The following is a 23,473-nucleotide window of genomic DNA, read 5'->3' as shown; positions in this document are numbered from 1 at the left end:
CGAAACTTTTCACTTGCTTGAATGAGTTTCTGAAAAAGTTGTGAAAACACACGGAATAGCACTCCTTTCAACTCAAACAAGTGACCATGGTGGCACTGGACGAGTTGGAGGCGGCGATGAAGCGGCACGCCTCAAAGCGACCAGCGCTACAGCTCAGCGGAACACGTGTACGCCTTGGTATCTTTCTGTATCGTTTGTTGTCTAGTTCACGCAGGTGTAGACTGCAAGTGTTGCAGCCATTTTCGCACCTAATGGCGAGGCAAATGATTCGCTCGAAGTTCTCTTCATTCGACGCGCGATCAATCCTCGAGATCGATGGAGTGGCCACATTGCATTCCCAGGAGGCCGTGTCGAGGCAGGCGAGTCGCCGTTGGATGCGGCACGTCGGGAAACCATGGAGGAAATTGGTGTGAACTTGAACCAAGCTGCGGTATTGGGGCAGCTGGACGACCGCCTCGCCACACGCAATGGCCTTGTCGTGAGTACATTTGGTAGGCACTCATTGTTGAGATGATGGATTCATTCATATATGGCTGGTTCCAGTGTTTTTCCTGCTGGCCAAGCCAACGACGATGGCTCTTCAACCTAACGAAGTCAGCGATGTACTCTGGGTGCCATACTCGATCCTCGTTTCCACACCTCGTCGTGAACTGCGCTACTCCGTTGGGACTTATCTCGGGCGATTCGTCCCGCGCATTTTTCGCGTACGTGGTCCTCATCGTCCCGTCGAGTTTATCGTGTTTTGGTGGCTAGGCGACGCTGGCGACTATTCCCCTCGGGACAATCACATTTCCATGCCTCTACCTCCCGAGTCCTTCCGCCGAATTTCCAATGTCCCACGACCGTGAAGCGCACGAATATGTGCTGTGGGGCGTCACGTACAGCATGTTCTTGGACCTTCAAACCATCATGAGCGGCGATCGCGATGCTGTCGGGTCCGCCAAGCCTTCACTTGCCGGATTGTACCACAGAATCATACTTATCTTGGTCAGTCTCATCGCTGTGGCTCTACACAGTCGGGCCATGTCTGCATAACGCAGCCATCCATCCATTCGTCCTGTACATTGTCTCATGCAACCATGGTTTGGAGGAAGCACCGAACGTCTTGGATCGCGCGACCCCTACCTCTGGGCCAATTTACCCATGCCACGGAGTGTCATGCGGCGTTTACCCGTCGCCAAGTCCATGGACTGCCTCGAAGGGTTTCCCGTCGTCACACGGACGTCCACTGGTTTTGCGGGGATATCTCCATGCCAACGCTGACGACATCATCATCAAGGAAGAGTTTGCACTTGTGCCAGCCACACAATTACACCCCCATGACGTGTTCACTCCTCGGATGGTCGACCGCATCATTCGATGCGACTGATCTAGATTCCCGTACCCTGCAGCTGTGCCGGTTGGTGCAACTCGTCCAGGGCTTCCGGGTGAAAATGGCACACGTCTTGAAAGATCAGTCGCTGGAGGGCGGGTTTGTCGAGCGGGTCGAGGTGCTCAAAGGAAAAGTCAAACGGAGTGGCCGCCACGACTTCGGCCGCGTCGTCGCGATATGGTGCCACGAATGGGTGGCGTAGCGCGTCGTCGACACTCAGGCGCTGGCGCGGGTCAAACACAAGCAGTTTCTGCAGCAAGTCGAGTGCGTCGGGGGGCGCTGACGGCACGACGGACGTCCACGGCCGCGGCACCTGGGTAGTCTGCTTGGAAAGCCACCGTTTAGCTTTTTCGTTGGTGATAAAGCCAAGATCCGCCACGGAGGGGGACCCAAGGATCGACATGACGAGCTGCAGCTGGTGGACGTGGTCATGGCCTGGAAACAACGCCGTGCGGTTGAACAATTCAGCCACGATGCACCCAACGCTCCATACATCCACAGGATACGAGTACTTGGAACTGAGGAGAAGCTCTGGCGCGCGATACCATCGCGTGACAACGTACTCGGTCAGGGCTTCTTCCGAAGGAGTGATCTCTGCGTCGAGGTCGTGGGATGCGGTGGTCATGCCGTTCGGTGTTGGGGTGTTGCTCGGCGTCGCTCCGTACGCAATTCCTCGGGCCAGGCCAAAGTCGCACACTTTGACGAGGCAATCCCGATTCACCAGGATGTTAGACGGCTTGATGTCGCGGTGGAGGACGTGAGCCGAGTGCATGTACCGGACGGCGGCGAGGAGTTGATACGTAATGTATGCGATGTGGTCATGGTCGAGGTGTTCTGGGCTCTGGACGACGCGATGGAGGTCCGTTTCCATTAGGTCGGTGACGATGTATGTATCTTCAAACTTGGCGAGCGACGGCGGCCGCATCACGTCCAGTACGTGGACAATATGCGGGTGGACGAGGTGTCGCATGAGGCGAATCTCGCGCACGATGCGCTTGGCGTCAACGAGGTCGTCAAATGTTTTCGGAATGTTCTTGATCGCGACCGCATTCCCCGTCACTTGGTCGCTCGCAGCAATCACGACGCCGTACGCGCCGTGGCCGATCGCGCGGATGAGCTGGTACCGCGAGTACACACGAAACTTGGTACCTGACACGGTAAAGTTGTGCATGGCGGTCAAGTCAAAATCGGCGTCGGATGAGCGTCGTTCGATCAAGTTGCTCGAAGAGAACGACGTGTTGGACGAAGCTGTAGCCGCGTGGAGCTGCGCGAGCCGGTCCATGCTCTTGCGCGGACCGCGCCGAGGCGACACAGCGACAACGGGGCCAGTCGAACATCCCTTGATTTCGCGAGGAAAGAAGGCCAGGCTAAGCTGGATGCGGCCGACGGAAGAGGCCGCAGTTGTCGAGGGACGAGCCTTGGATGGCGCGTCGGTGGAAAACGCGTCTACCTTGACCAAGTCATACCACTGCGGAATTTGACCGAGAGCCAACTCCTCTTCAGATGTGGCGTCGTGGGCCAAGGCCAGCACGGGGGCTAAGTTGATTCGAGCTACACCGATGAGTTCGTCGCCCATGAATCCATCCACCCACACTTCTACAAACAAGTACGACGCCGTGCCAGGAACAGCGCCGGAGAAGTTGAGGTCAATGGTGTCGGCCCAATACACGACTGGTGCGCTGGAATCTTTGGACTGGACGACTTTGGCAGGGGTGTGCGTCATGTACACCGTCGGTTGGAAAGCGACGGGCAACTTGTCGGTGGCCGAGGCGGCGGCAGGGCCTTTGACAATCAAGTGGGGATACCCCGCGAGAGCAAGTCTGACAGTTGGTGCAGCTGTCTTCTTCGCCTTGAGCCCTTCCGCCGACACGCACACGACTCGAAGCTCCCCCGGCGGTGACGAGACACTCGTCGGGTCCACGGTCGCCTTGTCCTTCATGGCCAGAAGCGCTGGCCCGTTCGCCGCGCTCGAGAACGCTACCGATGACGAGATCGGATCGCCCATGATGTTGATGTGACTGATTCGACCGTCGACCTCGAAGCGAAGTTCATGGCGCCACACTTGTCGGAATCGTCGCTTGTTGGCCTTGTTGACCATTGTTTCCTTGCCACAGACGACGGCAAGATCGCCTTCCCGCGCCACGGACGTCACGCGGAAATGGCTGATGTCGACTGCCTCATGCAGCGTTGTCATGTACTTGAGGAATCCAATGTGCCACCCCAAGCCGTGGAACGTTCCCGACATTGGAACACACGGTGGGTAGTTGGACGTAATGATAATGTTGGGGTGGAGGCTAGGCAGGAGCAGTGAAAAGTTGCCCACTTGGCGGCACACGTCGCCGTAAGAGTCGTACAGCACGGCTAAGTCGGCCTCGTACGGCTTCAGTGTCGAACGTGGATCGGACGCAGAGGCTTCCTTCGTGTCTCGACGCAACGCGTCCTGGTCCAGCGCAGCTTTGATCATCTGCTTCCACAGCACCATTTCGAGGTTTGAGTCGACTTGGAAATGCATCACGCGCTGCTTCTCGACCATGGTGAGGCTAAATTTTAATGCCTTGGTTTGTTCCGTGTCTTGATGGAAGCTATGGATGGTGTAGACCCCTCGAGGCTTGACACCACCACTGCTGCCTCGAACTTTTGCGGGTAAAGACGCTGAATGGGACGACGTCGTGTGGTTCGCGACGAGAAACGATGGCGTGTGCGGCCTCGCTGGAGTACTTCCCTCGAGTTGGTCGAAGTAACTCAACCGAAGCCCGTCCAACACGACAAGATAATAGTCCCATCGAGGCAGCCAGTCTCCTCGTTTCCTCAAGTACCCTTCCCACTGAATCGGCAACTGCGCCAACTGTCGATCTGTCGCCGATGAACTTGCGGACGTCGCTGGTGCGGCAGTCGTGTCGCCCAACTCCATCTTGTTTCCGAAAGTTGATGCGACATGCCCAATGACTGCGCTTTCAGGTCAAAAATGGACCAATCATGAGCGAAGATTGTGTTAACTTGGTTAAAGTATCCTCCTGGTTTTCGTGTTTTTTTCGTGATATTTTGGATGTATTTCTCCATATTTATCCGTTCGGCATCCGGAGGGTACAGCGTTCAATTCTGACACCATTCAACTTCATCATGCTCTCGCGCGCCGCGAGCTTCGTTCGTGTAGGTTCGTCCGCGGCGACGCGCAACTTCCACAGCAGCCCCATCTTGAGTGCTCGCAAGAGCAAGTCTCTTTCGCGTCTCACAATCAAGCGCACTGTCCGGGTACGTTCAACCCCAACGAGGAGTTTCCGATCAATTACCGGTTCTTCGACTGCACGGTGCAGGAAACGCAAAACGCCATGAAGAATCTCGACATAACGCAGTTTCAAGACGACGAAGAAGAGTCTCCATCGGTGCAAATCACCAACATGAAGGCCGCGCTCAAGCAGTTGCGCGACCCGAACTCGTTCGAGCTGGACAAAATCCCACTGCTGAAGCGTGGATCGAAGGCCAACGACGACTTTATGACCGAAGAAGAGGTGCAATCGTGTCCATCTGGATGCAAAATGTCAATCGTTTATCTAACTTTATGAGTGGCGTAGTTTGAAGCTTTCCTGGACGAAGACGAGGACGAAGAAGATGAAGAACATGACAGGGAATTAGAAGAGCTCGAGCATGAAGGCGACAAGAAGCGCGCGACCAAGATGCTGTCTCCCTCACGAGCCATGAAAGCGCTCCAGGATGACGACAAGAAGCGCACGAAGAATGAAAAACCGCTGCAGCGCGAGGAAAATAGTCGCTTTAACCCGGAAGTCGTCAACCATCGTCAGCAGCGCGTAGGACTGATGCTTGAAGGGTTCATCCAAGACGTCATCTTGCGAGAAACGGACCTGTGTCAGGGCTCGACACAAGTGTGGGTCACCAGCGTATGTGAGGTCACTCGGGCTGGTGTCGCCTTCACCTGAGCGTTTTAGGTCGACATGTCGCCCGACCTGCGACGCGCCGTGTTGAATTGGGACGTCACCACCATCTCCCATGGCAAAGTAAGCAAGACTGTGGAGGCCAAAGTCGTGCGGCGCCTCAACAATATGACCAAGTGGCTGCGAGTTCGAGTGACGCAGGAGCTCGACCTCAAGGTATGCCGAGGTAGTCACGCATCCGTCATTATCCCGTCGATTCATTCTAGTACACGCCCAAGTTGGAGTTCAAGCGGCAGGATAACAAGAGTTTGCAGCGGCAGAAACTCTTTGACGCGCTCATGGCGCAGCAAGGGTATTAACCGATCCAGCATCGATCGTCGAGTCCATCACGCGGTGTCACCGCCGCAGCTGAAGCCACTGTCGTCGTTACTGTGTCCATCTACGCTCTCATCTTCATCGAACAAGCGCTCTATGGCGACAAGTCGCCGCACGAGCGGCCCGACGTTAAACCCCAGCACGGCATCTCCGTGGCGGCTCAGTCGGCTCAACTCGACGCGGCACCGGGTGAGCATCGCCACGACGTCGTCGAACCTCCCCATGGACTGCCATGTCGAGCGACACGTCGGCCAATTCGAACAGACATGCCGAAAGAACATCACGACGTACGCCAACGCGTTCGTTTCTACTTCAGGAATCAGCCACAACAAGAAGGAGCAATGGGTGGGCACCGTTGGACGTAACAAGGTCGACAAGGACCGAGTGATCGTCATGGAGGACGCCGCTAAAGTCGGCAAACCACCGCGCGGGACTGAATTCGTTCCACAGAGCGGACAGCATGGATGGAGACGGTGGGGATGGACGAGGCACATTCGCTGGGGGTGCCTCGTATAACAGAGCGAGCTGCAGCACGTGATATAGCACGTCCACCATGACGTCGTCGTCCTCAGCAAGAATGCCCATCGCGTGGCGGCGGAACGTAGTTAGGTTGGAGTGTTGGAAAGGCCATGGGTCGGATTGATGTGGTGGCAAGTGAAGCATCGAGTGGAAGAGAAGTCGCAGCCATTGGTGGGCAAGCGGCAAGGTCAGATCCTGACCGATGAAGCAGGAGGCACCAACGGGAGATGGAGGCGTCGTCAGAATGAGAGGATACAATGACGCGAGGACGACACGGATAGTGTCGGCATGCGCAGAGTTGTTGTGCGCAGAGACATCGTCCGTGATGGCTACAAGCATGGAGAGAATTTCGACTTGGGTTGCCTTGGACGTAATGAACGAGGAGTGCACCAAGGAAACCCAAGGGAGCGTCCATCGAGATGCCGACAGTGGAGGGCAGTTGGTCGTCGTACCATGGTGGACGACAATGGCGTGCGCAAGACGCACCAACTCGTAGACGCAGCAGTCACGGAATGACGCAACTTCGCGGCAAACTGATGCACACAGCGACAAGAACGGTTCCTGCATGTCCACGAGGGCTTGAAATGTCCATGCGGATATGCTTGACGCCAGTCCGTCGTCTTCGTCGGATGACGAGGAAAATTGGATATCAACTTGCGTTTGTTCAAGCCATCGGCGTACAAGCTGAAAGTTAAACCCAAGGGAATGGTGTTGCGGGACCTGCATTGCTACCGTCCTGGAAAACGAGAATGCCTCAATTACGACGTGCATGACAAGCCATCCAGCGTACCGTATACACATTGCGCAGTCCGACTGACCATCAAATTGTGTCGCACTAAGCAGTGCCTTCATCGCTCGAAATGCAGTAAATACGTCCGGGGACGACAGCGCTGCCGCCGCCTTTGTCCATCGCGACTGCATCACACCGGAAAGTCGTGGGAAAACTGTCAAACGACATAAACTGTAAAAATATCCTTATTACATTAGAGAGGTATTAAGAGAATCGATATAGCCATGGCATTGACTTGAACACAGGAACATGGTAACATTTGGAGATGTTGCCATTGTGATGGTGGCCGGTGGCTACCTGATCGGTCGAAAGGAGCTTCCCCGCCTGGCTAAGATCGGCGGTCGCTACGTTGGTCGGTCGGTTGGCGCGGTCCTGCGAGCAAAGAACGAATACTTTGAAGCGACTAAGGACAGTGACATCGTCAAGGTAGACGGACTCGCGACTCGTTCCTTCGTGAGGTGTATGCTGGTGTCATGCCTGAATTAGATGCAAGCCGAGCTGCAGAAGGGCTTGGATGAACTGAATCAAATTCGATCGGAAATGACGAATATCACGAGCATGAAGCGGCCATACCGGCCGGTGTCTACTGCCGCCAATCGACCATCCCAAACATCCACTAGCGCTCCATTGATGGCCGCCTCCGACGCCGCCGCGGCGCTTTCCAGCACATACATCCCTTCCACAGCACTGACGTCGTCTGCAACTCCTTCGTCGATTCAAGCCGCCACGATTTCCCACGACTACCTTGCTCACCAGTCGTTTGAACAGCTGATTCAATCGGCCGAGGACCAAGAGCAAGCACGGCTTGCTATGGCTGAGATCAACATGGCGCAAGATCAAAAGTTTGCCTCTCGCATTGGTATACACGTCACACTCGTCTCGACCCCGCTCATCCTATCATGTATCGTAGAAAGCGTGGAAGGTGGCGCCGACTATGTCGCGTCCAGCTTGATGGACAGCATTCTACTACAACGACGAGTCTAGCTGTGACAAGTGCAACAAAATATCTTGTTGATGCTGGAGACAGTTCGATGTGAAGCTGCTTCTCTTTGATGTCTTCACCTCTCACAAACGACAATCTACCGCGACGTCGTGTACACGTACGACGGCGTGTGCCTGTAAAAGTCAGCTTTGTCTTCCAAAAGTTGCGCCACATCCAGCATCGTGCGCTCTTGCTGGGGAGCGCCAATGAGTTGGAGACCCAGCGGCACCTGTTCGTCCAGGACGGCGGTCGGCACTGACACAGATGGCAGCCCCGCCAAGCTCGCGGGGATTGTCATGATGTCGTTCATGAACATATCAATGGGATCGGCTTTGCCGTGGACGAAGAACGGCCCCGACGGCGTCGTAGGGGTCAGCATCACATCAATCTACGCTTCATATGCATGAATCATGGCCATTCCTTGAGCGTCACGACGCCAACGCTGGGCGATGGGCATGCGACGAAACAACAGACGTACACCCGAGTCGAAGGAAGCCGCAAAGTCTTCGCGAATGCTCTGGCGCACGAGGACCGCTCGTTCGTAATAGTCGGCAAACGCGCCGGCCGACAGCACAAACGTTCCCGACAGAATACGGCGCTATTTCCAGCCGCCGTAAAATGCCAGCCTGACCGTCCATGGTCCGGTCGCAATCCAGGACCGACGACGTACCTGCACTTCGTCGCCAAACCCCTCGGAGCGCGTGCGACAGTACGAGTCATGAAGGGCGTTCGCTTGGTTGTCGGTCGTGTCCGTTGCAGCGTCGCGATTCAACTCAGCGCTGCTCTCACGGGTCAATTGGTGTGGAAGGCGGCATTGCCCTCACCGGAAGCCGTAGCGAACACCGTCGTATCGCGACAAGTTGGACGATGCTTCCGCACATGCAATGATGTAGTACGTCGGCAGCGCATACTTTGTCGTGGGCAGCGAAGTCTCCACGACTCGCACTCCTGTGGGGCGGTGATCGATCCGAGCTAGCATGTAGTGGTGGCCATAGTACCCGCCTGCTGGAGCCATTCGATGCCTTGGTCCCACACTTTCAGGATGGTTTCAGGAAGCTCCTTTACGTAATATTCCTTTGGCACACCAACAGTCAGTTGCTTCCTCGATGCTGCTGCCTCCTACATCACACAGTGAATCAGGACGACATGCTAGAGAAACGCGTCGAGGAGCGTGAGAGGCCGCCGTCAGGTGGCGCTTGGATCGTTTGACGTGCAGTTACCCATTGCGACGACAATTTGTCGGGTAACGCGGTCGAGTCATGACCGTCTGGGCCAGCTATCGCTTGCAACACGATCGAGGCATCGCTTTGCAAATGGTGAGTTGGCCACGTCATCATGCACAAAGTACCGAATGGTTTTGGTCAAGATGCCGGGCGTGTCGAGTGAGCTTGCAAACGCAATCATGCCGTGGCGGGAAATGCGTCCGTAGTTGGGCTTCAGGCCTGTAACCCCACAGTACGCCGCAGGCTACCAAGTCGACGCAGTCAGGATCCATTGCAACGTTGGTGGGCATGAACGTCGACGGCTGATTGAAGCGCATGTACGTACTTGACGAACCGAACCACCCGTGTCGGACCCAAGGGCAGCAAAGCAGCAGCCCGACGCCACCGCAGCGGCACTTGCCCCGGAACTGCCCCCAGCGACAAGTGCCTGCTCTCCGAGGTTCTTCGACCAAGGATTGATCGTTGGTCCAAATGTGCTGTACGTCGTACCAGATCCCATGGCAAACTCGTCCATGTTGAGTTTGCCCAATGGGATCGCGCCGGCGTCCAACAAGCGTTGCGTGGCGGTCGACTCGTACGGCGCCACGAAACCTGCAAACGAAGAATGATTCAAACGAAACTCGATGGTAAAATACCTTGTAGAATCTTGGAGCATGCGGTGGTCGGCACGGCGTTCCGCATGCAAAAGATGTCTTTGACACCGACAGGAATGCCGTCGAGCGGCCCTCGCGCACGGCCATCGCGTCGCCGTTTGTCCGCTTCAGCAGCATGCTCCAACGCTGCATCAAACGTCGTTGCGACAAACATGTTGAAGCCTCGTGTGGCTTCGATCTGGTCCATGCATGCTTGTGTGAGTGCCACCGACGTGACGGTGCCATTCGCCAATGCTTCCGAGGCGTCCGTCAGAGATCGGCCTGCCCAACTGCTGACCGATCGCCAGGACGTGCGATGCCTGACGCATACACGGGTAAAGCCAACGCGGGCATGATGACGGTGGAGTTACCGCAACGCCTGCCGAAAGTGGACCAAGCGCATCGTCGTTCGTGTTCGATGGACACAAGTTGGCGCTGGAACTACCAGTTCAATCAGGATCGGTGTCGCTGAATTTAGGATTTTTTGTTCGGACATACTAGTAGTAAAAACGGAACTACTAGTCAGTTTCACGAATTCATGGCGGTCGCGCCGCCAGACAAGAGAGGTTGGACGCCGGACTCATTCTTGGCGTATTTGACTTCCAGCGCGCCGCTCTTCGTGACGGACGTTCTAGCGCAGCTCCATGCGCTTCCTGTCAAGTTTGACGACGCGTGGCAGATCGATCACATTTGCTATCGATGCGACACGGAGAACGAGTACTCTCACTTGACCAAGACGGTCCTGCCGCATTTGGGCCACTTGCTTGTCGAATCGGTGGTTGGAAGTCGGTTCGTCGCGTCGTTTAAGCTGTCGACACCGATCGTGTTGCCCCATCGACCGAACGCAACCGTGGATGTGCTCGAAGTGCCCTCCCCGAAACCCGGGAGCCATTACGACAGCGGCCTCGAGCACATTGAAGTGGTCGTCCCGTACAGCCTGGACGCTTTTTTGGCGGAAAACCCGTCGCATAGCTCGTGGGACTTAAAAGGCATGACGAAGACGGTCAACCGCGACGCGCGCGTGCCGCTAGGTTCAGTGAATGTCAAATTCCATGAGCAATCTCTGGAGCGCGTGATAGAGTTGGAGGTCGCCGGGGTTCGAACGACCTAACGGCGCTTTCTTTCGTTGGACAATTTTCGCTGTGTTGTCGAAGTATTATCGACTGTGCCCTGTCATGTCGACCACGTCAGGAGAGTCTGAAAAGTTCCGGGGAACTTCCCTCGACATCTCTACATGACGCTACTTCCCGGATATTTGCAACATCAAGCCTGGTCGATTCAAGACTTCGTTCAAAATTGTGTAGCGATTTTCGAGTGGCACCGTACCGCTTGTACTTGACGATCGCCGTGGCCAAAGCGTCGCCGTTATGTGCATGTACATGGTATTGACCTTCTTGTGCCGTTAAATTTCAAGCTCGGGCACAATTGTGATCAACTCGTTGAATGGGGGAATAGCGCCGATTTTGCGTTGCTGTAGGTGCATTCGTTCAAGACGTACGGGTTGTCCTCGATTGATTTGTCTTCCAGTGAGTCGGTAGTCTCTGCCAACAACGTCTACCTCTAGCGACTCGAGCTTGTCGAGGAGCGCATACCGCCGGCCCTTCAATTTGTACAAGGCCAAGTGGTCGTACAGGTAAACCAGCCGACGCGGCGTTGCGCGCGCCTGCTTGATGGCTCCATCTAGTGCAAATGCAATCATGGGAGGGGGCTGTCGATTACTGCGACAGTCGGTGCACATGGCATCACGCAATCGGCGATGATGCGATCAACATTCCGACCTTTCAAAACCAAACGGCATGAATGTTGGGCGTCATTCCGACTCGTGCGAGTGCAATTGCAGAGGAAATGTTGAAGTTCAAACTGCTGTTGTGGTTGCACCCCTCGTGGCACTCGTCCCTTGGCATGTACCTTTCCCCGCGTCGTTCGTCGTGTTGGTCTGGTAGCGTTGGGGGCTCGGTGAAGACTGCAGACGCACGTCGTCCACCCTTCAAGCACAGCAGACAAAGGGTACATAATCGCCCGCCCAGGTTCCGCTGCGTGGTTTTGATTGGTCACATGCCACTGGATTACCCGCTATTGTGCGCGGGTAATCCCATAAATAAAACCGGGGCATTCGAATACCCTAAATAAAAGTTGTCGTTTTGTATTCCATCGGCACATATGGCATAAGGTATTTTTGAATCTCCCTAAACAAATGGCCTCGACCTAACCTGATACAACGCTCCATACTGAAATCAAGAGGTTTGCCCCGTCCGAAGCGTGTGCGTGTAACAACATTCCCAGAATCAAGATGGACCAATCAAACGCATCCAATCGGCTGGGACTGGTGTTGAGTAATACCCAAGTAAATGGCGCTCATTCAAAATCTTTCCACGGCGACGACACATCACGACGAGATGGCGAAGCAGAGCGACGACGATTACAAGGTCGTCGCGACCCCCAAGGATGACGTCGTCACCATCCAAGACAAGCCCGTTGGGAGCGCCACTGCTCTCCACAGCGGGACCGAAGACATCGAGTATGACTTTCCGTTTAGTGCCATGTACCGGTACGCGGATGGAAAGGACAAAGTCCTCATGGCCGTGGGGCTCGCTATGTCGTGCGCGAACGGTGCTGCGTTCCCGTTGATGGCGATCATGTTTGGGGACTCGATCAACGGATTCGTTCCACCCATCAAGATGGACGTGATCAACAAGGCCGCGTTTGAGTTTCTCATGTTAGCGGTTGGTTTGCTCGTATCGGGATACGCGTCGTACGCGTGCTTTGCGATTGCGGCAGAACGTCAAATGAAGAAACTTCGCAGCGAATGTCTCAAGCACATCATGTACCAAGAAATGGGCTGGTACGATCAACGGGACGCGAGTGAACTTGCCTCGCGCATCTCTGGTGACACCGTCAAGATCAAGGAAGGCATGGGTGAAAAGCTCGGTGAAGCCCTCCGCTTTATCTGCCAGTTCCTTGTCGGCTACGTGATTGGTTTTTCTCGCGGTTGGAACCTGTCCCTGGTGATGTCCTGTGTGATGCCGCTCATGGCGATTTCCTTGACGTTTTTGATCAAGCGCTTGCGAGACAGTACTGCCCGCAGTCAAAAAGTGTATGCCGCCGCTGGCGCCGTTGCCGAAGAGAACATTGGAGCTATTCGCACTGTCGCGTCTTTGAACGGCGAGCAACGTGCCATCGACAAGTACTCGCTCAATGTGTTCAATGCAGAAGTCGAAACCATCGGTGTCGCAAAGTTTGTGTCGTTCGCCTTGGGCTGGTTCTTCATGTTCATGTGGCTAACGTACGCAATCGGTTTGTGGTATGGTGGCTGGCTCGTGTCGAAACAGTCTGGTCCCGTTAGTGATCCTGGCTCCGTCTTCAGCGCGTTTTATGGTATTCTGTTGGGTACGATGTCGCTTGCCCAAATTTCTCCCAACATCAACGCTGTTGCTGCCGCGAAGGGTGCCGCCACCGCTTTGTACAAAATCTTGGCGCGTCCCTCTCGAATTGACGCGTCGATTCTCGACGGAGAAGTGCCCTCGCACTGCGATGGTGACATCGAAGCCCGAGACCTACACTTCACTTACCCCACCCGTCCTGAAGACCCAGTCCTGCAGGGGTATTCGTTGTCGATCAAGAAGGGCGAAACTGTGGCTTTTGTCGGCGCTAGTGGCAGCGGAAAGAGTACGTTGGTTGCTTTGTTGGAACGATTCTACGAACCGACGAGCGGAGCGTTGTTTTTGGACGGACGCGACATCTCCACGTTGCAAATCAAGTGGCTCCGGTCCCAAATTGGTTTGGTTTCTCAAGAGCCAGTGTTGTTTGCCACGACTATTCTGGAGAACATTGCTGCGGGCGGTGACAATATTTCACGTGAAGAAGTGATTGCTGCTGCGAAGTTGGCCAATGCCCATGATTTCATTTCGAAGCTCCCCCAAGGCTACGACACGATGTGCGGCGAAAAAGGTGCGACGTTGTCGGGTGGCCAAAAGCAACGCGTAGCGATTGCCCGCGCATTGGTTCGTCAACCCAAGATTTTGGTTTTGGACGAAGCCACAAGTGCTTTGGACAACGAAAGTGAGCGTGTCGTGCAAGCGGCGTTGAATAACTTGATGGCACAAACCAAGATGACGACGATTGTGATTGCCCACCGTTTGAGTACGATTCGTACGGCCGACAAGATTGCTGTCATCTCGAAGGGTGTGGTGGCTGAAATTGGTCGTCACGAGGAACTGATGCAATTGGAAAATGGATTCTACCGCACATTGGTAGAACTCCAAACGAACCGGCCTGAAGATGACGAAGTGATCGACGTTGAGGAACCCCGTGTGTCAATGGTGCTCGAACAAGGAGGTGAACATGCTGAGCTGGTGCGCAAGTACAGTAATCTGTCCCAAATCAGCGCGGATCATTTTTCCAATTATGAAGGCCTAAACGAAGTCGAAGTGCCGTTGTCGCGCATTTTTGAGCTCACCAAGCCTCAACGTTGGTATTTGATCGCTGGTGTGATTGCGTGCTCGATTCAAGGGTTCGCTATGCCTGGTGTGTCGCTAATTATCACCCAAGTCATCAGCGACATGAATGCGTTCTATGGGAAGTACCTCAATTCTGGCAAGAAGGACACGACTGCTTTAACTGGCTTGTACGACGCTGTGTCGGCACAAGCTCAGATTTTCATCATCGTGGCTGTCGCGATTTTCTTCGTGGCCTATGTCCAAACGTTCTCGTTCCGTGTGATTGGTGAAAAGTTGACGACTCGCCTCCGCAACATGCACTTCCAAGCTTTGATGCGCCAAGATATTGGGTTCTTCGACTTGGACGGTCACACGACGGGTGCATTGACCACGGATCTGTCGACCCATGCGACCAAGGTGGTGGTAATTGCAGGTGAAAACCAGGCGCGCATTATCCAATCTTTGTTCACCGTCCTGTCGGCCTTTTTCATTGCATTCTTTTGGGGCAGTTGGCAATTGACCTTGGTTATGGCCGCCGTATTTCCTCTCTTGCTCCTGGGCAGCTGGGCTCGTGCGGCACAATTCAAGGGCAAGAAGCTGTCGGACAACTTGGCCGACTCGGGGTCGTTGGCAACTGAAGCGATTACGAATGCCCGTACTGTGACTGCGTTTGGCTTACAACAAGATATCATTTCTCGTTACGACGTGCTCTTGGAAAAACCACTCAAGGAAGGGTCGAAAGAAGCGCACGTCAATGGCCTGATGAACGGTTTTTCGACAGCATCCATGTTTGCCGTGTATGCTCTTGTGTTTTGGTATGGGGCCAAGTTGATGCAAAGTGGCAGCATTGACTTTGGTGAACTCATGCGCACCCTGATGGCCATCATGATGGCTTCTCAAGGTGTCGGTCAAACTGCTGGGTTCATGGGGGATACCGATGCTGCCAAGAAATCTGCGTCCAAAATCTTCTCGATTGTCGACCGTGTGTCTCCCGTGGATTCCTCGTCGAACGAAGGCAAGATTCCTCCCACTGTAACTGGTCGTATTCAATTCAAGGACGTGGCGTTCAACTATCCATCGCGCCCGAACGTGAAGGTTTTGAAGCACTACGACTTGACCATCGAACCTGGTCAGACCGTGGCATTTTGCGGTCCCAGTGGTGGTGGCAAGAGTACTTGCGTGGCGCTGTTGGAACGCTTTTACAACCCCATTTCTGGCTCCATCGAACTGGATGGTCAAGACATTTCGACGTTAAACTTGAAGTGGCTTCGCTCGCAAATGGGACTTGTCGGCCAAGAACCTGTCTTGTTTGTCGGAACGATTGCCGAAAACATTGCCAGTGGCTTGTCCAACTACGAAACCCTGCCGGACTTGCAACAACGTGTGGAGGCGGCGGCCAAGATGGCCAACGCGCACAACTTCATTACGCAATTCCCCGATGGGTACAACACTCAAGTGGGACTCAAGGGCGAGCAATTGTCTGGCGGGCAAAAGCAGCGTATTGCTATTGCTCGGGCTATCATGAAGAACCCGAGCATCTTGTTGTTGGACGAAGCCACTAGTGCCCTCGATTCGGAATCGGAACGCGTCGTTCAAGAAGCACTTGACAACCTGTTGGCCGAGAAGGGACGCACAACGATTGTAATTGCCCATCGGTTATCGACAATCCGCAACGCCGACAAGATTTGTGTGGTCAGTGGCGGTCGCGTTGCTGAACAAGGTACCCACGAAGAGCTCATGAAGCTGAATGGCATCTACACCAAATTGGTCCAAACCAACACCAAAAACTAGCAAGTTTTGCTTTTATAGACCCCATATTATTTTCAAAACGGTCGTTATTCGTGCAGCCAGACAGCACTTATTTCCACCCGGGGACGGGGATGAATATTCCACGCATGACGATTTGCTTGTGACCCGTAAAAGTTTTTTGTCTCAACTCCACATGGATTGTGACATGCATGAGCTACCCGGCCTCTCCACACAAATCCCAATGTGAAGAGCCGCCACATCGGGATTCGACTCTTGGTCGCGAGAAATGCAACGTGCAAGATGGTACAATTGCCGAAAAACCACGCGTGTTAACAAATTTCGACACTATTTTTTAGTTACTCGTCTGGTCGAAGGCCAAAATATCCGCCATGGAGACGACGGTCAAGCCAGTGCTAGGTGTCGACTCGTAGTTGGCCAGCATGGCCTTCGCAACTGCGCATACAGAGACCTACATGACCAACATGAGGTCAAGACGTCTATGCAACGGCGATGCGCTCACCGATTTCAGAACGTAGGACGCCCAACGTTCCACCGAGCGTGCCAAATCGCCGCGGCGAAGTAGTCCAGGTTGGAAGAATCCCGTTCGAATAAAGTTCAAGTTCGCCACTGCTTCTTGAGCCAACCCCTTCGTGCGAGGATAGAGGAACCAACTGCCCTTGTTTGCATTCTGGACGCAGTCAATGTCAGCACATGTCGTATGCCAGGAGGATGCAATTTCAAATCGACGTACTGACGCCGTGAGCAATCCGAAGTACGGAATACCCGCTGCCTTGCTCAGCTCAGCCGTTTTCGAGACGTAATGCAGGTCGACTACAAAGGTAGTTTTGGTGCTGTGAACGTTCGCAGTTTACAACACCTTTCATGAATGCTTCTGCAGACCCAGCATCAGCTCGAGTTGTGCCCAAACAGCAAAAGCACGCATCAGCATGATGCATGGCAAAGTCTTCATCCTTCAAATTGTCGAAGTCCACCACGTGCACTAGCACCTTAGATGCTTCGGTTTCGGGAAGCCCTGGAAATACGGTGGCGAACGAAGATGGTTCAATCGGCCGACGGGAAAGCGCCACAACCTTCTTGCATCGCGTGGAGATGGCCAGCAGTTTGATCAATTCACGGCCAACAGAACCAGTGCCGCCGACGACGATCGCAATGTAATCTGCCATAACGTTAGCAAACTTCTTGTGTCACTCATGTGACCAAACCCTCAGAACTCTAATATTTTATACTTCTTGATAGATTACTTCATCTTTTTATGAAGTTTGTATTAAAATGCATAGAAATGCCAAATCAAAGATGCTTCATTAAATTCAACATGACCCTCAATTCGCCACACGCCATGGCCGACAACTCATGGCGTGAACACAGCAGTCTCCAAAACATCTCGGATGGTGGAGGGAAAGGTGACGCCACAAAAGGACGCGGCAGAGCGGGGCCGCAGTTCAACCGTGTGATTCCAAAGTTCCTTCAGAAGTACCACACACCAGAAACGTTGGACCATGAAGCAAGTTTGGCATTGAAGCGGCCCAAGGAAGTTGACGATGAGGCCGACGACGATGATGAGCTCGATGAAGTTCAGAAGGAAGCGTTGGAAGCGTACAAGGCCGAACAGGACAAGAATAAACATGTTGGAGTCAACGAGGAAGTTGTTGAGAAAGCTGACGAGGCACCACGACCAGAGAAACGAAAATCCATGACTTTTTCGTCTACGTCCAAGAAAGGCTTGTCATCAACCGCCCAAGGCGCAACCACCACTCCCCCCGCAAAGAAGAGGAAAGCAGTCAATAACGCGAAGCTCTTGTCGTTCTCCATGGACGACGACTAGGCCTATACCATCCTCTTCTCATCGACGTTGTCCTGCCAGCGTCCGTCGTAACCGCGTTTATGAAGCAGTACATCCGCTCCTTCACGTGGAATCCCTTTGGTGCCGACATGAAGCTCGTCGTTGTGGTCGTGCGTGGGTGCCGTAAGTTCGCATCACGCATGACACCACCTTGGCATTCCGACGACGCTATTAGTACAATAGTAGCAATAACTCGATAATTTTACACTATTTTACACTTTTTGGCACGAAAATAGCGTGTAATGATACAGCAAATGTGTCACTTCGATCGTTCGTTTTGCCGTACGTCGAGACGAACCAAAAGAATCTTCTCAAGAATTACACCAATCAAATCCAATTGAATAATCAATTTCAACCAATCAAATCGATAATTGTTACGCGACCCAAAACGCTTCCGCACAATTCAACAACGCACGGCGATGACCACCGAAAGCGCCTGGTCTCCATCTTCGTGGAGGAAGTTTCCCATCAAGCACCAGCCGCCGTACCCCAATGAAAAGGATCTGGACGTGGTCGTGGACAAGTGTACGCCTCGATCGCCCTTTCTTGCGAGGGTAATTGGTTCACGTGTTTGTAGTGAAGGGCCTCCCGCCGCTTGTCTCGGTGCAAGAAGTTGACCGACTGCGTCTTCAATTGGCTGAAGTCGCGGAAGGCAAGCGCTTTGTTTTGCAAGGCGGCGATTGCGCAGAGAGTTTCAGCGATTGCCAGGCGGACATCATTGAGAAGAAACTGCGCATCATGATGCAGATGAGTCTCGTCTTGGTCTGGGGCGCTCGCATGCCAACGACTCGTGTGGCACGCATGGCCGGACAGTTCTCCAAACCTCGCTCGCAAGCAACAGAAGTCATTGATGGAGGTAGACACAACCTCCTTTGGCAAGTGTCATCTTGCATGTTGTTCCAGAACACGTGTGCACGTTCCGTGGCGAAAACGTGAACGGATTCAACAAGGACGATCGAACGCCGGACCCGAGCCGTCTCTTGGAAGGGTACTTCCACAGCGCTGGTACGAGCAATACCTCGCTCCTCCTTCGACACTCACGGAGACCGTCGTAAGCCACGCTCAACTACGGTCGTCTCTTGCTCGACAACGGGTTTGCCGACATCCACGACGCCGCGAAGTGGGAGCTCGGGTTTGTCCAGAACTCTGTCCGACGTGAAGAGTACGCGCACATGGTGGAAGCGATCCAGGACAGTCTGCACTTTGTCCACACTTGCGGTGTCGGCGCCGACACTAGCTTGAAGACAATGGACTTGTTCGTGTCGCACGAAGGATTGGGCTTGGGCTATGAAGAAGCCATGACCCGCCAAGTCAACGGTACGGTCGATGCACAACTCGGTTGCACACAAAGATGGTGGTAGGTCAGTACTACAACTTGGGCACGGACTTTTTGTGGATTGGAGACCGCACGAGGCAACTGGACCATGCCCATGTCGAGTACTTTCGTGGAATTGCCAACCCGATCGGGGTCAAGGTCGGCCCGTCGACGCCACCTGACGAACTGGTCGAGCTCGTCCGCACGTTGTGGCCAAATCCTGACCTCACGCCTGGGAAAATTACGCTCATCACGCGTTACGGCGACGACAAGGTATTGCGTTTTGGCCAAGGTGAAATGGATGGCTGACATGCGCCGTAGGTGGAAACGCTCTTGCCCATACATATTGCCGCGATCCAGGCGGCCGGGCTCAAGGTCGTGTGGTCGTGCGACCCTTGCCACGGCAATACGATTACGACCCCTAACGGCTACAAGACGCGCCCGTTTGCTCGGGTACGCGGACCCCATGCATTCGTCCAATGTATGGATGGTTCAGAGGGTGACATGGGCTTTGTAGATTCTGTCGGAAGTTCAGCAGACTGTCATGATCCACCAGCGCATGGGCAGCTACCTCGGCGGCGTGCACATTGAGCTGACGGGCGAAAACGTGACGGAATGCACGGGTGGACCGGAAGGCCTCAGCGCAGCGGACTTGCCCGAGCGGTACACGACGATGTGCGACCCTCGGCTCAACTACAGCCAGAGCATGGAGGTCGCGTTCCTCTTGGCCAAGTACCTGAAGAACCAGAACAAGGTCGCAAAGAAGTAGACGGACGGACATTCGGTCGTTGTTGTTGTGTACTTGTTATTAAACGGGACTCGCACCAACACGTTGACTTTACAAATGCGACGTGGCCTGCCGAAAGTACGCTTCGTGCTTGACGTAAGAGCTTCTGCACGGAAACAATCCGAGCCATGGACAACACCATGAGCGAGTCAAGACACACACGGGACGTACGTGATAGCGGGAATTGCAGTCGTGGCCGAGAACATCATGGCGTGTGCCAATTCATTCGTAAGGATCTCGAGAACTTGTTCAACTCCGTCTTGGCCCTACAACAGCAGCCCCGTCCCCCACGTCATCCGCATGGTCGACATCGTCAAGGCGGTCGGAGTCGCAACGTACACTGTGCGCCAAGCCCCACAACATGGGGCGGCCGACAAACACACACCGCGCACCCATCGCGAGTGCCTACGATGAAGCGCATAGAGTCGACGTCGAAGCGCGGGGGCATGTATCGCAGCCCCCAAGTTTGGTGTGTTTGGTATAAGTGAATCGCACCTTGAATACGTCCGTGCCGCGACGAACGCCCCCATCCAAGTAGATTTCGGCGCGTCCCTTGACCGCGGCCACAATAGCAGGCAACGCTTCAATCGTGGCAGGGACAGTGTCCAGTTGCCTAAAGTCACACAGTCTCCAGGCTTGGCACGAACGGATCGAAGGTACCTGGCGCCATGGTTCGACACGAGAATGCCGGAACATCCGACGTCGCACGCGAGGACGGCATCTTCCGGCGTCAACACGCCTTTCACAACGACCGGCAGCGATGATATCGACTTGAGCCACGCGACATCCGCCCAAGTCAAGTTGGTGTCAAACAGCTCCGTCGCGTACGCTGAGAGCCCCACTTCGTTGATGCCCGTGGCATGGCGTCCGCCGGCAAAATTTGCCATGCTCAGGTGGCTAGAACATCACGCGGTTGAAACTGGAACACGCCAATCAGACCAACCTGGGAAGCTTGAAACCATTGCGGAGATCAGCTTGGCGGTTGCCAAGGATTGGTGTATCCACCGTGAGCACGAGAGCCTTGTAGCCAGCACGCTCTGCTCGCTCGACCAAACTGCGTGTGAGTTCGCGGTCCTACAGAGGGGAATGGATGAGGCTTTCAATGAGTCATGCGTGAAGTTTGTGATACCTTGAAGATGTACAACTGAAACCAGCGCAGCGCATTGGGTCCATTGGCAGCCGCTACGTCTTCGAGACTTGTTGTGGACACTGTACTGAGAATGTAGCAGGCACCAGCGGCGGCAGCAGCACGGGTGCTGGCCAACTCGCCATCGGGATGCGCCATGCGTTGCATTGCCGCCGGAGCGATACACACGGGGGTCTTGATCGGCTGGCCAAGAACGGTCGTGGACGTGTCGATGTGTCGCACATCGCGAAGGACACGCGGCATGAGCTTGAGTCGCTGAAATGCCAACCGGTTCTCCTTGAGCGTCACTGCACCAAGCACACCCATCAGTATACCAGTCAATCACGAGAGTTGCAGCCAAACACCGTACGCATATCGTCGGCGCCTGACGCGTAGTAGTCCAGCGCTGGCTTAGGCAGAAACGCCTTGGCATGCTCTTCGAACTCATCGACGCTAAGAGGCTTTGAGTCCACGCCAGGCACCAACATCGTCACAAGCACTTTTCAAAATGCGCCAAACTTCTTTGACGACAATCGACTTGGGTGCGGTGGGGACTCGTATCCGGAAGGACATCCGATTATTGTGATTCCATCTCTGTTCCGATATTGAGACAGGCTTCGGATACGAACTTGGGAAGACCTAAGATATCGGGAACGACACCTTAGGTTTCTTATGTACTGGCGGTCGTAAAACAACTACCAAAACCATTATCATGTGATGATCACCGAGGTGCCGAAGTTGTCAAAGTAAGACTGCCTTTTGGCTAAGAGGTTTGGTGCCCGATGTCATCACACTGTAACAATCACAGTGTCATTTTATTAATCTCAATGTCTTGTCGCAACAGTGCTGATTTGTTGTCGCAACAAGAAAATTATTCACTTAATCATTAAGTTAATACTAGTATCAAGTTTAAGTGCGTGCATTTGAATTCCAAGGTGGCGCGAAAGTAGCATGTCACCGACAGACAACTCCTCACCGCAACGAAATGCGACGGGAAGGCCTGTGGTCAAATACCGCGGACGTATTGGTCCTTCACAGCATCAAAGACTCTACTTTACATACGCCAAGCAGCTTCACATTATCAATTGGAGAAAAGGCACTCTATGAACTCCACACTTGACTGCTTCTTTGGCGGGACTCAAGGGACTGCACGACCGTCCGCACAAAAGTGAGTGCTCCGGTGGAAAGCAATCGCGTTCATATAACGAAGAAAGCTAGTAATCCTGCTAATGCATCGCAAAAGAACTAACGCCTCATCGGCACTGCAACTACGCTGGCTAAAGAGCACGAAGAACAAATTATCAAGTGGATAAACGATCTTCGTTCAGACGGAATTCCCGTGAGTCGTTTCCTACTGCAATGTAAGGCGCTAGAAGTAGCAAAAGACGTTGGGCTCAAGGTACACGAGTTCAAAGCTAGCCAACCTTGGATTACGAGTTTTATGCAGCGCTTGCTGGAAGCTAACTATGCGAGCGAAGACAAGATCTGGGCAGCCCAACCTAGAACGCGGTTAAGCTGCGTTGGCAGAGTTCAGCAACCGCATAGGCAACTTGATCGCAACCGAAGATATTGAAAAAATCTACAATGCGGATCAGACAGGAACCAACTACGAGTACATTCCAAAAAAACAACAATTGATGGTGCGGGGTCAAAGACCGTGTGGATTCGTTGTTCGGGGCAAGAGAAGGACCGTATCAAGGCGATGCTGCTGGCCGACAACAAGGGCGCAAAATATCCCTTGTTATTGGTCCTAAAGTCTAATGCGTCAAAGTTCAAAGAGAAAGTGGTTGAGAACCTGACGCAACGAAACGGCTTTAGGCCTGTCGTGTGGCCCGAAATCCAAGAGCTCCACGAACGGTATCCCTCACGCTTGCACGGCAACCCTACAGGCATGGTGAAACAGTGAAATTTCCAAAGATTTTCTGACATAACATTTTGGCCATCGCAATGGCCTTGACCACAAGAAAATCTTACTCCTATGGGACGATTATAGAGCTCGTTTTTGTGACAAAGTGGTTGCCTGTGCAGCAACAGTGAATGTCATCCTGGAAAAGATTCCGCCAACATTTACCTGGATGTGCCAGCCAGCGGATGTTGCGTGGATAAAACCAATGAAGACTGCAATGCGCGAGCGCTGGATGACCTACTTGCCGGCATGAAATCGAAAACCACAAAAATGACGAAGGCACTTTTCAACTGCGCCCACCGTCATGATTCGACTTGATTGAGTGGATAAACGAAGCATGGGAGGCCCTTCCAAAGGCTACAATCGTCCGTGGGTTTGATAAATGCAACTTGATCGATGTTGAGAAGAACGTACCCAGCGAAGCAGTACAAAGCGCCAACAACAACCGACAAGCAACCGATACTATTGCCTCACTCCTGCAACAAATGGACATCCATGATGTTCGCTATG

The 23,473-nt window shown here is 53.8% G+C and overlaps 12 protein-coding genes across 17 annotated transcripts; 6 read left to right on the top strand and 6 right to left on the bottom strand.

The window, feature by feature from the left end:
* Nucleotides 1-86: 86 nt before the first annotated feature.
* H310_02134 (hypothetical protein) lies at nucleotides 87-1,035 on the top strand (the record flags this gene model as incomplete). The annotated part of the gene is made up of 4 exons (XM_008865547.1): nucleotides 87-167; nucleotides 221-491; nucleotides 544-704; nucleotides 754-1,035. 4 exons carry the CDS (start codon nucleotides 87-89, stop codon nucleotides 1,033-1,035), a joined length of 795 nt encoding a protein of 264 aa, XP_008863769.1.
* On the bottom strand, nucleotides 512-4,296 carry H310_02133 (CMGC/MAPK protein kinase). Its single transcript, XM_008865546.1, has one exon. It carries the CDS (start codon nucleotides 4,281-4,283, stop codon nucleotides 1,371-1,373), a length of 2,913 nt encoding a protein of 970 aa, XP_008863768.1. The 5' UTR covers nucleotides 4,284-4,296; the 3' UTR covers nucleotides 512-1,370.
* A 155-nt stretch (nucleotides 4,297-4,451) lies between these two features.
* H310_02132 lies at nucleotides 4,452-6,143 on the top strand. 2 transcript variants are annotated; one of them, XM_008865544.1, is made up of 5 exons: nucleotides 4,452-4,624; nucleotides 4,687-4,881; nucleotides 4,945-5,268; nucleotides 5,317-5,478; nucleotides 5,529-6,143. In XM_008865544.1, exons 1-5 carry the CDS (start codon nucleotides 4,493-4,495, stop codon nucleotides 5,619-5,621), a joined length of 906 nt encoding a protein of 301 aa, XP_008863766.1. In that variant the 5' UTR covers nucleotides 4,452-4,492; the 3' UTR covers nucleotides 5,622-6,143. The 2 variants fall into 2 exon arrangements, with proteins under 2 accessions (XP_008863766.1, XP_008863767.1); XM_008865545.1 differs by having other exon boundaries at nucleotides 4,945-5,478.
* On the bottom strand, nucleotides 5,335-7,094 carry H310_02131 (hypothetical protein). The gene is made up of 3 exons (XM_008865543.1): nucleotides 6,947-7,094; nucleotides 5,991-6,892; nucleotides 5,335-5,944 (listed from the first exon to the last, which is right to left on the bottom strand). Exons 1-3 carry the CDS (start codon nucleotides 7,075-7,077, stop codon nucleotides 5,649-5,651), a joined length of 1,329 nt encoding a protein of 442 aa, XP_008863765.1. The 5' UTR covers nucleotides 7,078-7,094; the 3' UTR covers nucleotides 5,335-5,648.
* Nucleotides 7,095-7,188: 94 nt separating this feature from the next.
* H310_02130 lies at nucleotides 7,189-8,090 on the top strand. 2 transcript variants are annotated; one of them, XM_008865541.1, is made up of 3 exons: nucleotides 7,189-7,372; nucleotides 7,433-7,805; nucleotides 7,857-8,090. In XM_008865541.1, the coding sequence occupies exons 1-3, from the start codon at nucleotides 7,196-7,198 to the stop codon at nucleotides 7,928-7,930; spliced, it is 624 nt and encodes a 207-aa protein (XP_008863763.1). In that variant the 5' UTR covers nucleotides 7,189-7,195; the 3' UTR covers nucleotides 7,931-8,090. The 2 variants fall into 2 exon arrangements, with proteins under 2 accessions (XP_008863763.1, XP_008863764.1); XM_008865542.1 differs by lacking the exon at nucleotides 7,189-7,372 and having other exon boundaries at nucleotides 7,376-7,805.
* Nucleotides 7,930-10,224, bottom strand: H310_02129 (aspartyl/glutamyl-tRNA(Asn/Gln) amidotransferase, A subunit). 4 transcript variants are annotated; one of them, XM_008865537.1, is made up of 10 exons: nucleotides 10,155-10,224; nucleotides 9,787-10,103; nucleotides 9,477-9,742; nucleotides 9,277-9,395; nucleotides 9,149-9,233; nucleotides 8,927-9,047; nucleotides 8,753-8,876; nucleotides 8,599-8,707; nucleotides 8,407-8,526; nucleotides 7,930-8,316 (listed from the first exon to the last, which is right to left on the bottom strand). In XM_008865537.1, exons 1-10 carry the CDS (start codon nucleotides 10,184-10,186, stop codon nucleotides 8,026-8,028), a joined length of 1,584 nt encoding a protein of 527 aa, XP_008863759.1. In that variant the 5' UTR covers nucleotides 10,187-10,224; the 3' UTR covers nucleotides 7,930-8,025. The 4 variants fall into 4 exon arrangements, with proteins under 4 accessions (XP_008863759.1, XP_008863761.1, XP_008863762.1 ...); XM_008865539.1 differs by having other exon boundaries at nucleotides 9,477-10,103; XM_008865540.1 differs by having other exon boundaries at nucleotides 8,407-8,707.
* A 3-nt stretch (nucleotides 10,225-10,227) lies between these two features.
* On the bottom strand, nucleotides 10,228-11,506 carry H310_02128 (hypothetical protein). The gene is made up of 2 exons (XM_008865536.1): nucleotides 11,110-11,506; nucleotides 10,228-11,052 (listed from the first exon to the last, which is right to left on the bottom strand). The coding sequence occupies exon 2, from the start codon at nucleotides 10,751-10,753 to the stop codon at nucleotides 10,415-10,417; it is 339 nt and encodes a 112-aa protein (XP_008863758.1). The 5' UTR covers nucleotides 10,754-11,052; nucleotides 11,110-11,506; the 3' UTR covers nucleotides 10,228-10,414.
* A 649-nt stretch (nucleotides 11,507-12,155) lies between these two features.
* H310_02127 (hypothetical protein) lies at nucleotides 12,156-16,134 on the top strand. The gene has a single exon (XM_008865535.1). The coding sequence runs from the start codon at nucleotides 12,180-12,182 to the stop codon at nucleotides 16,008-16,010; it is 3,831 nt and encodes a 1,276-aa protein (XP_008863757.1). The 5' UTR covers nucleotides 12,156-12,179; the 3' UTR covers nucleotides 16,011-16,134.
* A 143-nt stretch (nucleotides 16,135-16,277) lies between these two features.
* H310_02126 (hypothetical protein) lies at nucleotides 16,278-17,156 on the bottom strand. The gene is made up of 4 exons (XM_008865534.1): nucleotides 16,846-17,156; nucleotides 16,720-16,799; nucleotides 16,489-16,656; nucleotides 16,278-16,437 (listed from the first exon to the last, which is right to left on the bottom strand). The coding sequence occupies exons 1-4, from the start codon at nucleotides 17,150-17,152 to the stop codon at nucleotides 16,321-16,323; spliced, it is 672 nt and encodes a 223-aa protein (XP_008863756.1). The 5' UTR covers nucleotides 17,153-17,156; the 3' UTR covers nucleotides 16,278-16,320.
* A 153-nt stretch (nucleotides 17,157-17,309) lies between these two features.
* Nucleotides 17,310-18,046, top strand: H310_02125 (hypothetical protein). The gene has a single exon (XM_008865533.1). It carries the CDS (start codon nucleotides 17,326-17,328, stop codon nucleotides 17,809-17,811), a length of 486 nt encoding a protein of 161 aa, XP_008863755.1. The 5' UTR covers nucleotides 17,310-17,325; the 3' UTR covers nucleotides 17,812-18,046.
* A 159-nt stretch (nucleotides 18,047-18,205) lies between these two features.
* H310_02123 (hypothetical protein) lies at nucleotides 18,206-21,570 on the bottom strand. Its single transcript, XM_008865531.1, has 9 exons — nucleotides 21,428-21,570; nucleotides 21,061-21,365; nucleotides 20,875-21,005; nucleotides 20,592-20,828; nucleotides 20,427-20,544; nucleotides 20,103-20,336; nucleotides 19,881-20,037; nucleotides 19,716-19,837; nucleotides 18,206-19,664 (listed from the first exon to the last, which is right to left on the bottom strand). Exons 1-6 carry the CDS (start codon nucleotides 21,543-21,545, stop codon nucleotides 20,181-20,183), a joined length of 1,065 nt encoding a protein of 354 aa, XP_008863753.1. The 5' UTR covers nucleotides 21,546-21,570; the 3' UTR covers nucleotides 18,206-19,664; nucleotides 19,716-19,837; nucleotides 19,881-20,037; nucleotides 20,103-20,180.
* Nucleotides 18,226-20,006, top strand: H310_02124 (3-deoxy-7-phosphoheptulonate synthase). Its single transcript, XM_008865532.1, has 7 exons — nucleotides 18,226-18,354; nucleotides 18,407-18,685; nucleotides 18,733-18,834; nucleotides 18,886-19,146; nucleotides 19,191-19,417; nucleotides 19,466-19,597; nucleotides 19,662-20,006. The coding sequence occupies exons 1-7, from the start codon at nucleotides 18,249-18,251 to the stop codon at nucleotides 19,911-19,913; spliced, it is 1,359 nt and encodes a 452-aa protein (XP_008863754.1). The 5' UTR covers nucleotides 18,226-18,248; the 3' UTR covers nucleotides 19,914-20,006.
* Nucleotides 21,571-23,473: the final 1,903 nt, after the last annotated feature.

This window comes from Aphanomyces invadans, assembly GCF_000520115.1.
Source record: "Aphanomyces invadans strain NJM9701 unplaced genomic scaffold supercont1.3, whole genome shotgun sequence".
Classification (NCBI taxonomy): domain Eukaryota; phylum Oomycota; class Saprolegniomycetes; order Saprolegniales; family Verrucalvaceae; genus Aphanomyces; species Aphanomyces invadans.
Note: the sequence above shows the minus strand (reverse complement) of the source record. Positions and strands in the feature narration are given on the sequence as shown.

Excerpts from the sequence above, each read along its gene's own strand:
- H310_02125 (XM_008865533.1), top strand. The coding sequence starts at position 17,326 with ATGGCCGACAACTCATGGCGTGAACACAGCAGTCTCCAAAACATCTCG.
- H310_02127 (XM_008865535.1), top strand. The coding sequence starts at position 12,180 with ATGGCGAAGCAGAGCGACGACGATTACAAGGTCGTCGCGACCCCCAAG.
- H310_02131 (XM_008865543.1), bottom strand. The coding sequence starts at position 7,077 with ATGCAGTCGCGATGGACAAAGGCGGCGGCAGCGCTGTCGTCCCCGGAC. Across the intron at positions 6,893-6,946 it reads GACTGCGCAATGTGTATACG|GACGGTAGCAATGCAGGTCC; the intron begins GTACGCTGGATG and ends CTCGTTTTCCAG. Across the intron at positions 5,945-5,990 it reads CGACCTTGTTACGTCCAACG|AAACGAACGCGTTGGCGTAC; the intron begins GTGCCCACCCAT and ends TTCCTGAAGTAG.
- H310_02132 (XM_008865544.1), top strand. The coding sequence starts at position 4,493 with ATGCTCTCGCGCGCCGCGAGCTTCGTTCGTGTAGGTTCGTCCGCGGCG. Across the intron at positions 4,882-4,944 it reads ACTTTATGACCGAAGAAGAG|TTTGAAGCTTTCCTGGACGA; the intron begins GTGCAATCGTGT and ends TGAGTGGCGTAG. Across the intron at positions 5,479-5,528 it reads CGCAGGAGCTCGACCTCAAG|TACACGCCCAAGTTGGAGTT; the intron begins GTATGCCGAGGT and ends GATTCATTCTAG.
- H310_02126 (XM_008865534.1), bottom strand. The coding sequence starts at position 17,152 with ATGGCAGATTACATTGCGATCGTCGTCGGCGGCACTGGTTCTGTTGGC. Across the intron at positions 16,657-16,719 it reads TCGGATTGCTCACGGCGTCA|AATGCAAACAAGGGCAGTTG; the intron begins GTACGTCGATTT and ends GACTGCGTCCAG. Across the intron at positions 16,438-16,488 it reads CGTCCTACGTTCTGAAATCG|GTCTCTGTATGCGCAGTTGC; the intron begins GTGAGCGCATCG and ends TTGGTCATGTAG.
- H310_02124 (XM_008865532.1), top strand. The coding sequence starts at position 18,249 with ATGACCACCGAAAGCGCCTGGTCTCCATCTTCGTGGAGGAAGTTTCCC. Across the intron at positions 18,686-18,732 it reads AACAGAAGTCATTGATGGAG|AACACGTGTGCACGTTCCGT; the intron begins GTAGACACAACC and ends ATGTTGTTCCAG. Across the intron at positions 19,147-19,190 it reads CATGACCCGCCAAGTCAACG|GTCAGTACTACAACTTGGGC; the intron begins GTACGGTCGATG and ends AGATGGTGGTAG.
- H310_02133 (XM_008865546.1), bottom strand. The coding sequence starts at position 4,283 with ATGGAGTTGGGCGACACGACTGCCGCACCAGCGACGTCCGCAAGTTCA.
- H310_02128 (XM_008865536.1), bottom strand. The coding sequence starts at position 10,753 with ATGCGACGGGTTTTCCGCCAAAAAAGCGTCCAGGCTGTACGGGACGAC.
- H310_02129 (XM_008865537.1), bottom strand. The coding sequence starts at position 10,186 with ATGCGCTTGGTCCACTTTCGGCAGGCGTTGCG. Across the intron at positions 9,048-9,148 it reads ACAAATTGTCGTCGCAATGG|GAGGCAGCAGCATCGAGGAA; the intron begins GTAACTGCACGT and ends TGTGTGATGTAG. Across the intron at positions 8,877-8,926 it reads CGAATGGCTCCAGCAGGCGG|GAGTGCGAGTCGTGGAGACT; the intron begins GTACTATGGCCA and ends ACCGCCCCACAG.
- H310_02123 (XM_008865531.1), bottom strand. The coding sequence starts at position 21,545 with ATGTTGGTGCCTGGCGTGGACTCAAAGCCTCTTAGCGTCGATGAGTTC. Across the intron at positions 21,366-21,427 it reads GTCAGGCGCCGACGATATGC|TGACGCTCAAGGAGAACCGG; the intron begins GTACGGTGTTTG and ends TGCTTGGTGCAG. Across the intron at positions 21,006-21,060 it reads TTCAGTTGTACATCTTCAAG|GACCGCGAACTCACACGCAG; the intron begins GTATCACAAACT and ends TCCCCTCTGTAG.
- H310_02130 (XM_008865541.1), top strand. The coding sequence starts at position 7,196 with ATGGTAACATTTGGAGATGTTGCCATTGTGATGGTGGCCGGTGGCTAC. Across the intron at positions 7,373-7,432 it reads AGGACAGTGACATCGTCAAG|ATGCAAGCCGAGCTGCAGAA; the intron begins GTAGACGGACTC and ends TGCCTGAATTAG. Across the intron at positions 7,806-7,856 it reads AAAGTTTGCCTCTCGCATTG|AAAGCGTGGAAGGTGGCGCC; the intron begins GTATACACGTCA and ends CATGTATCGTAG.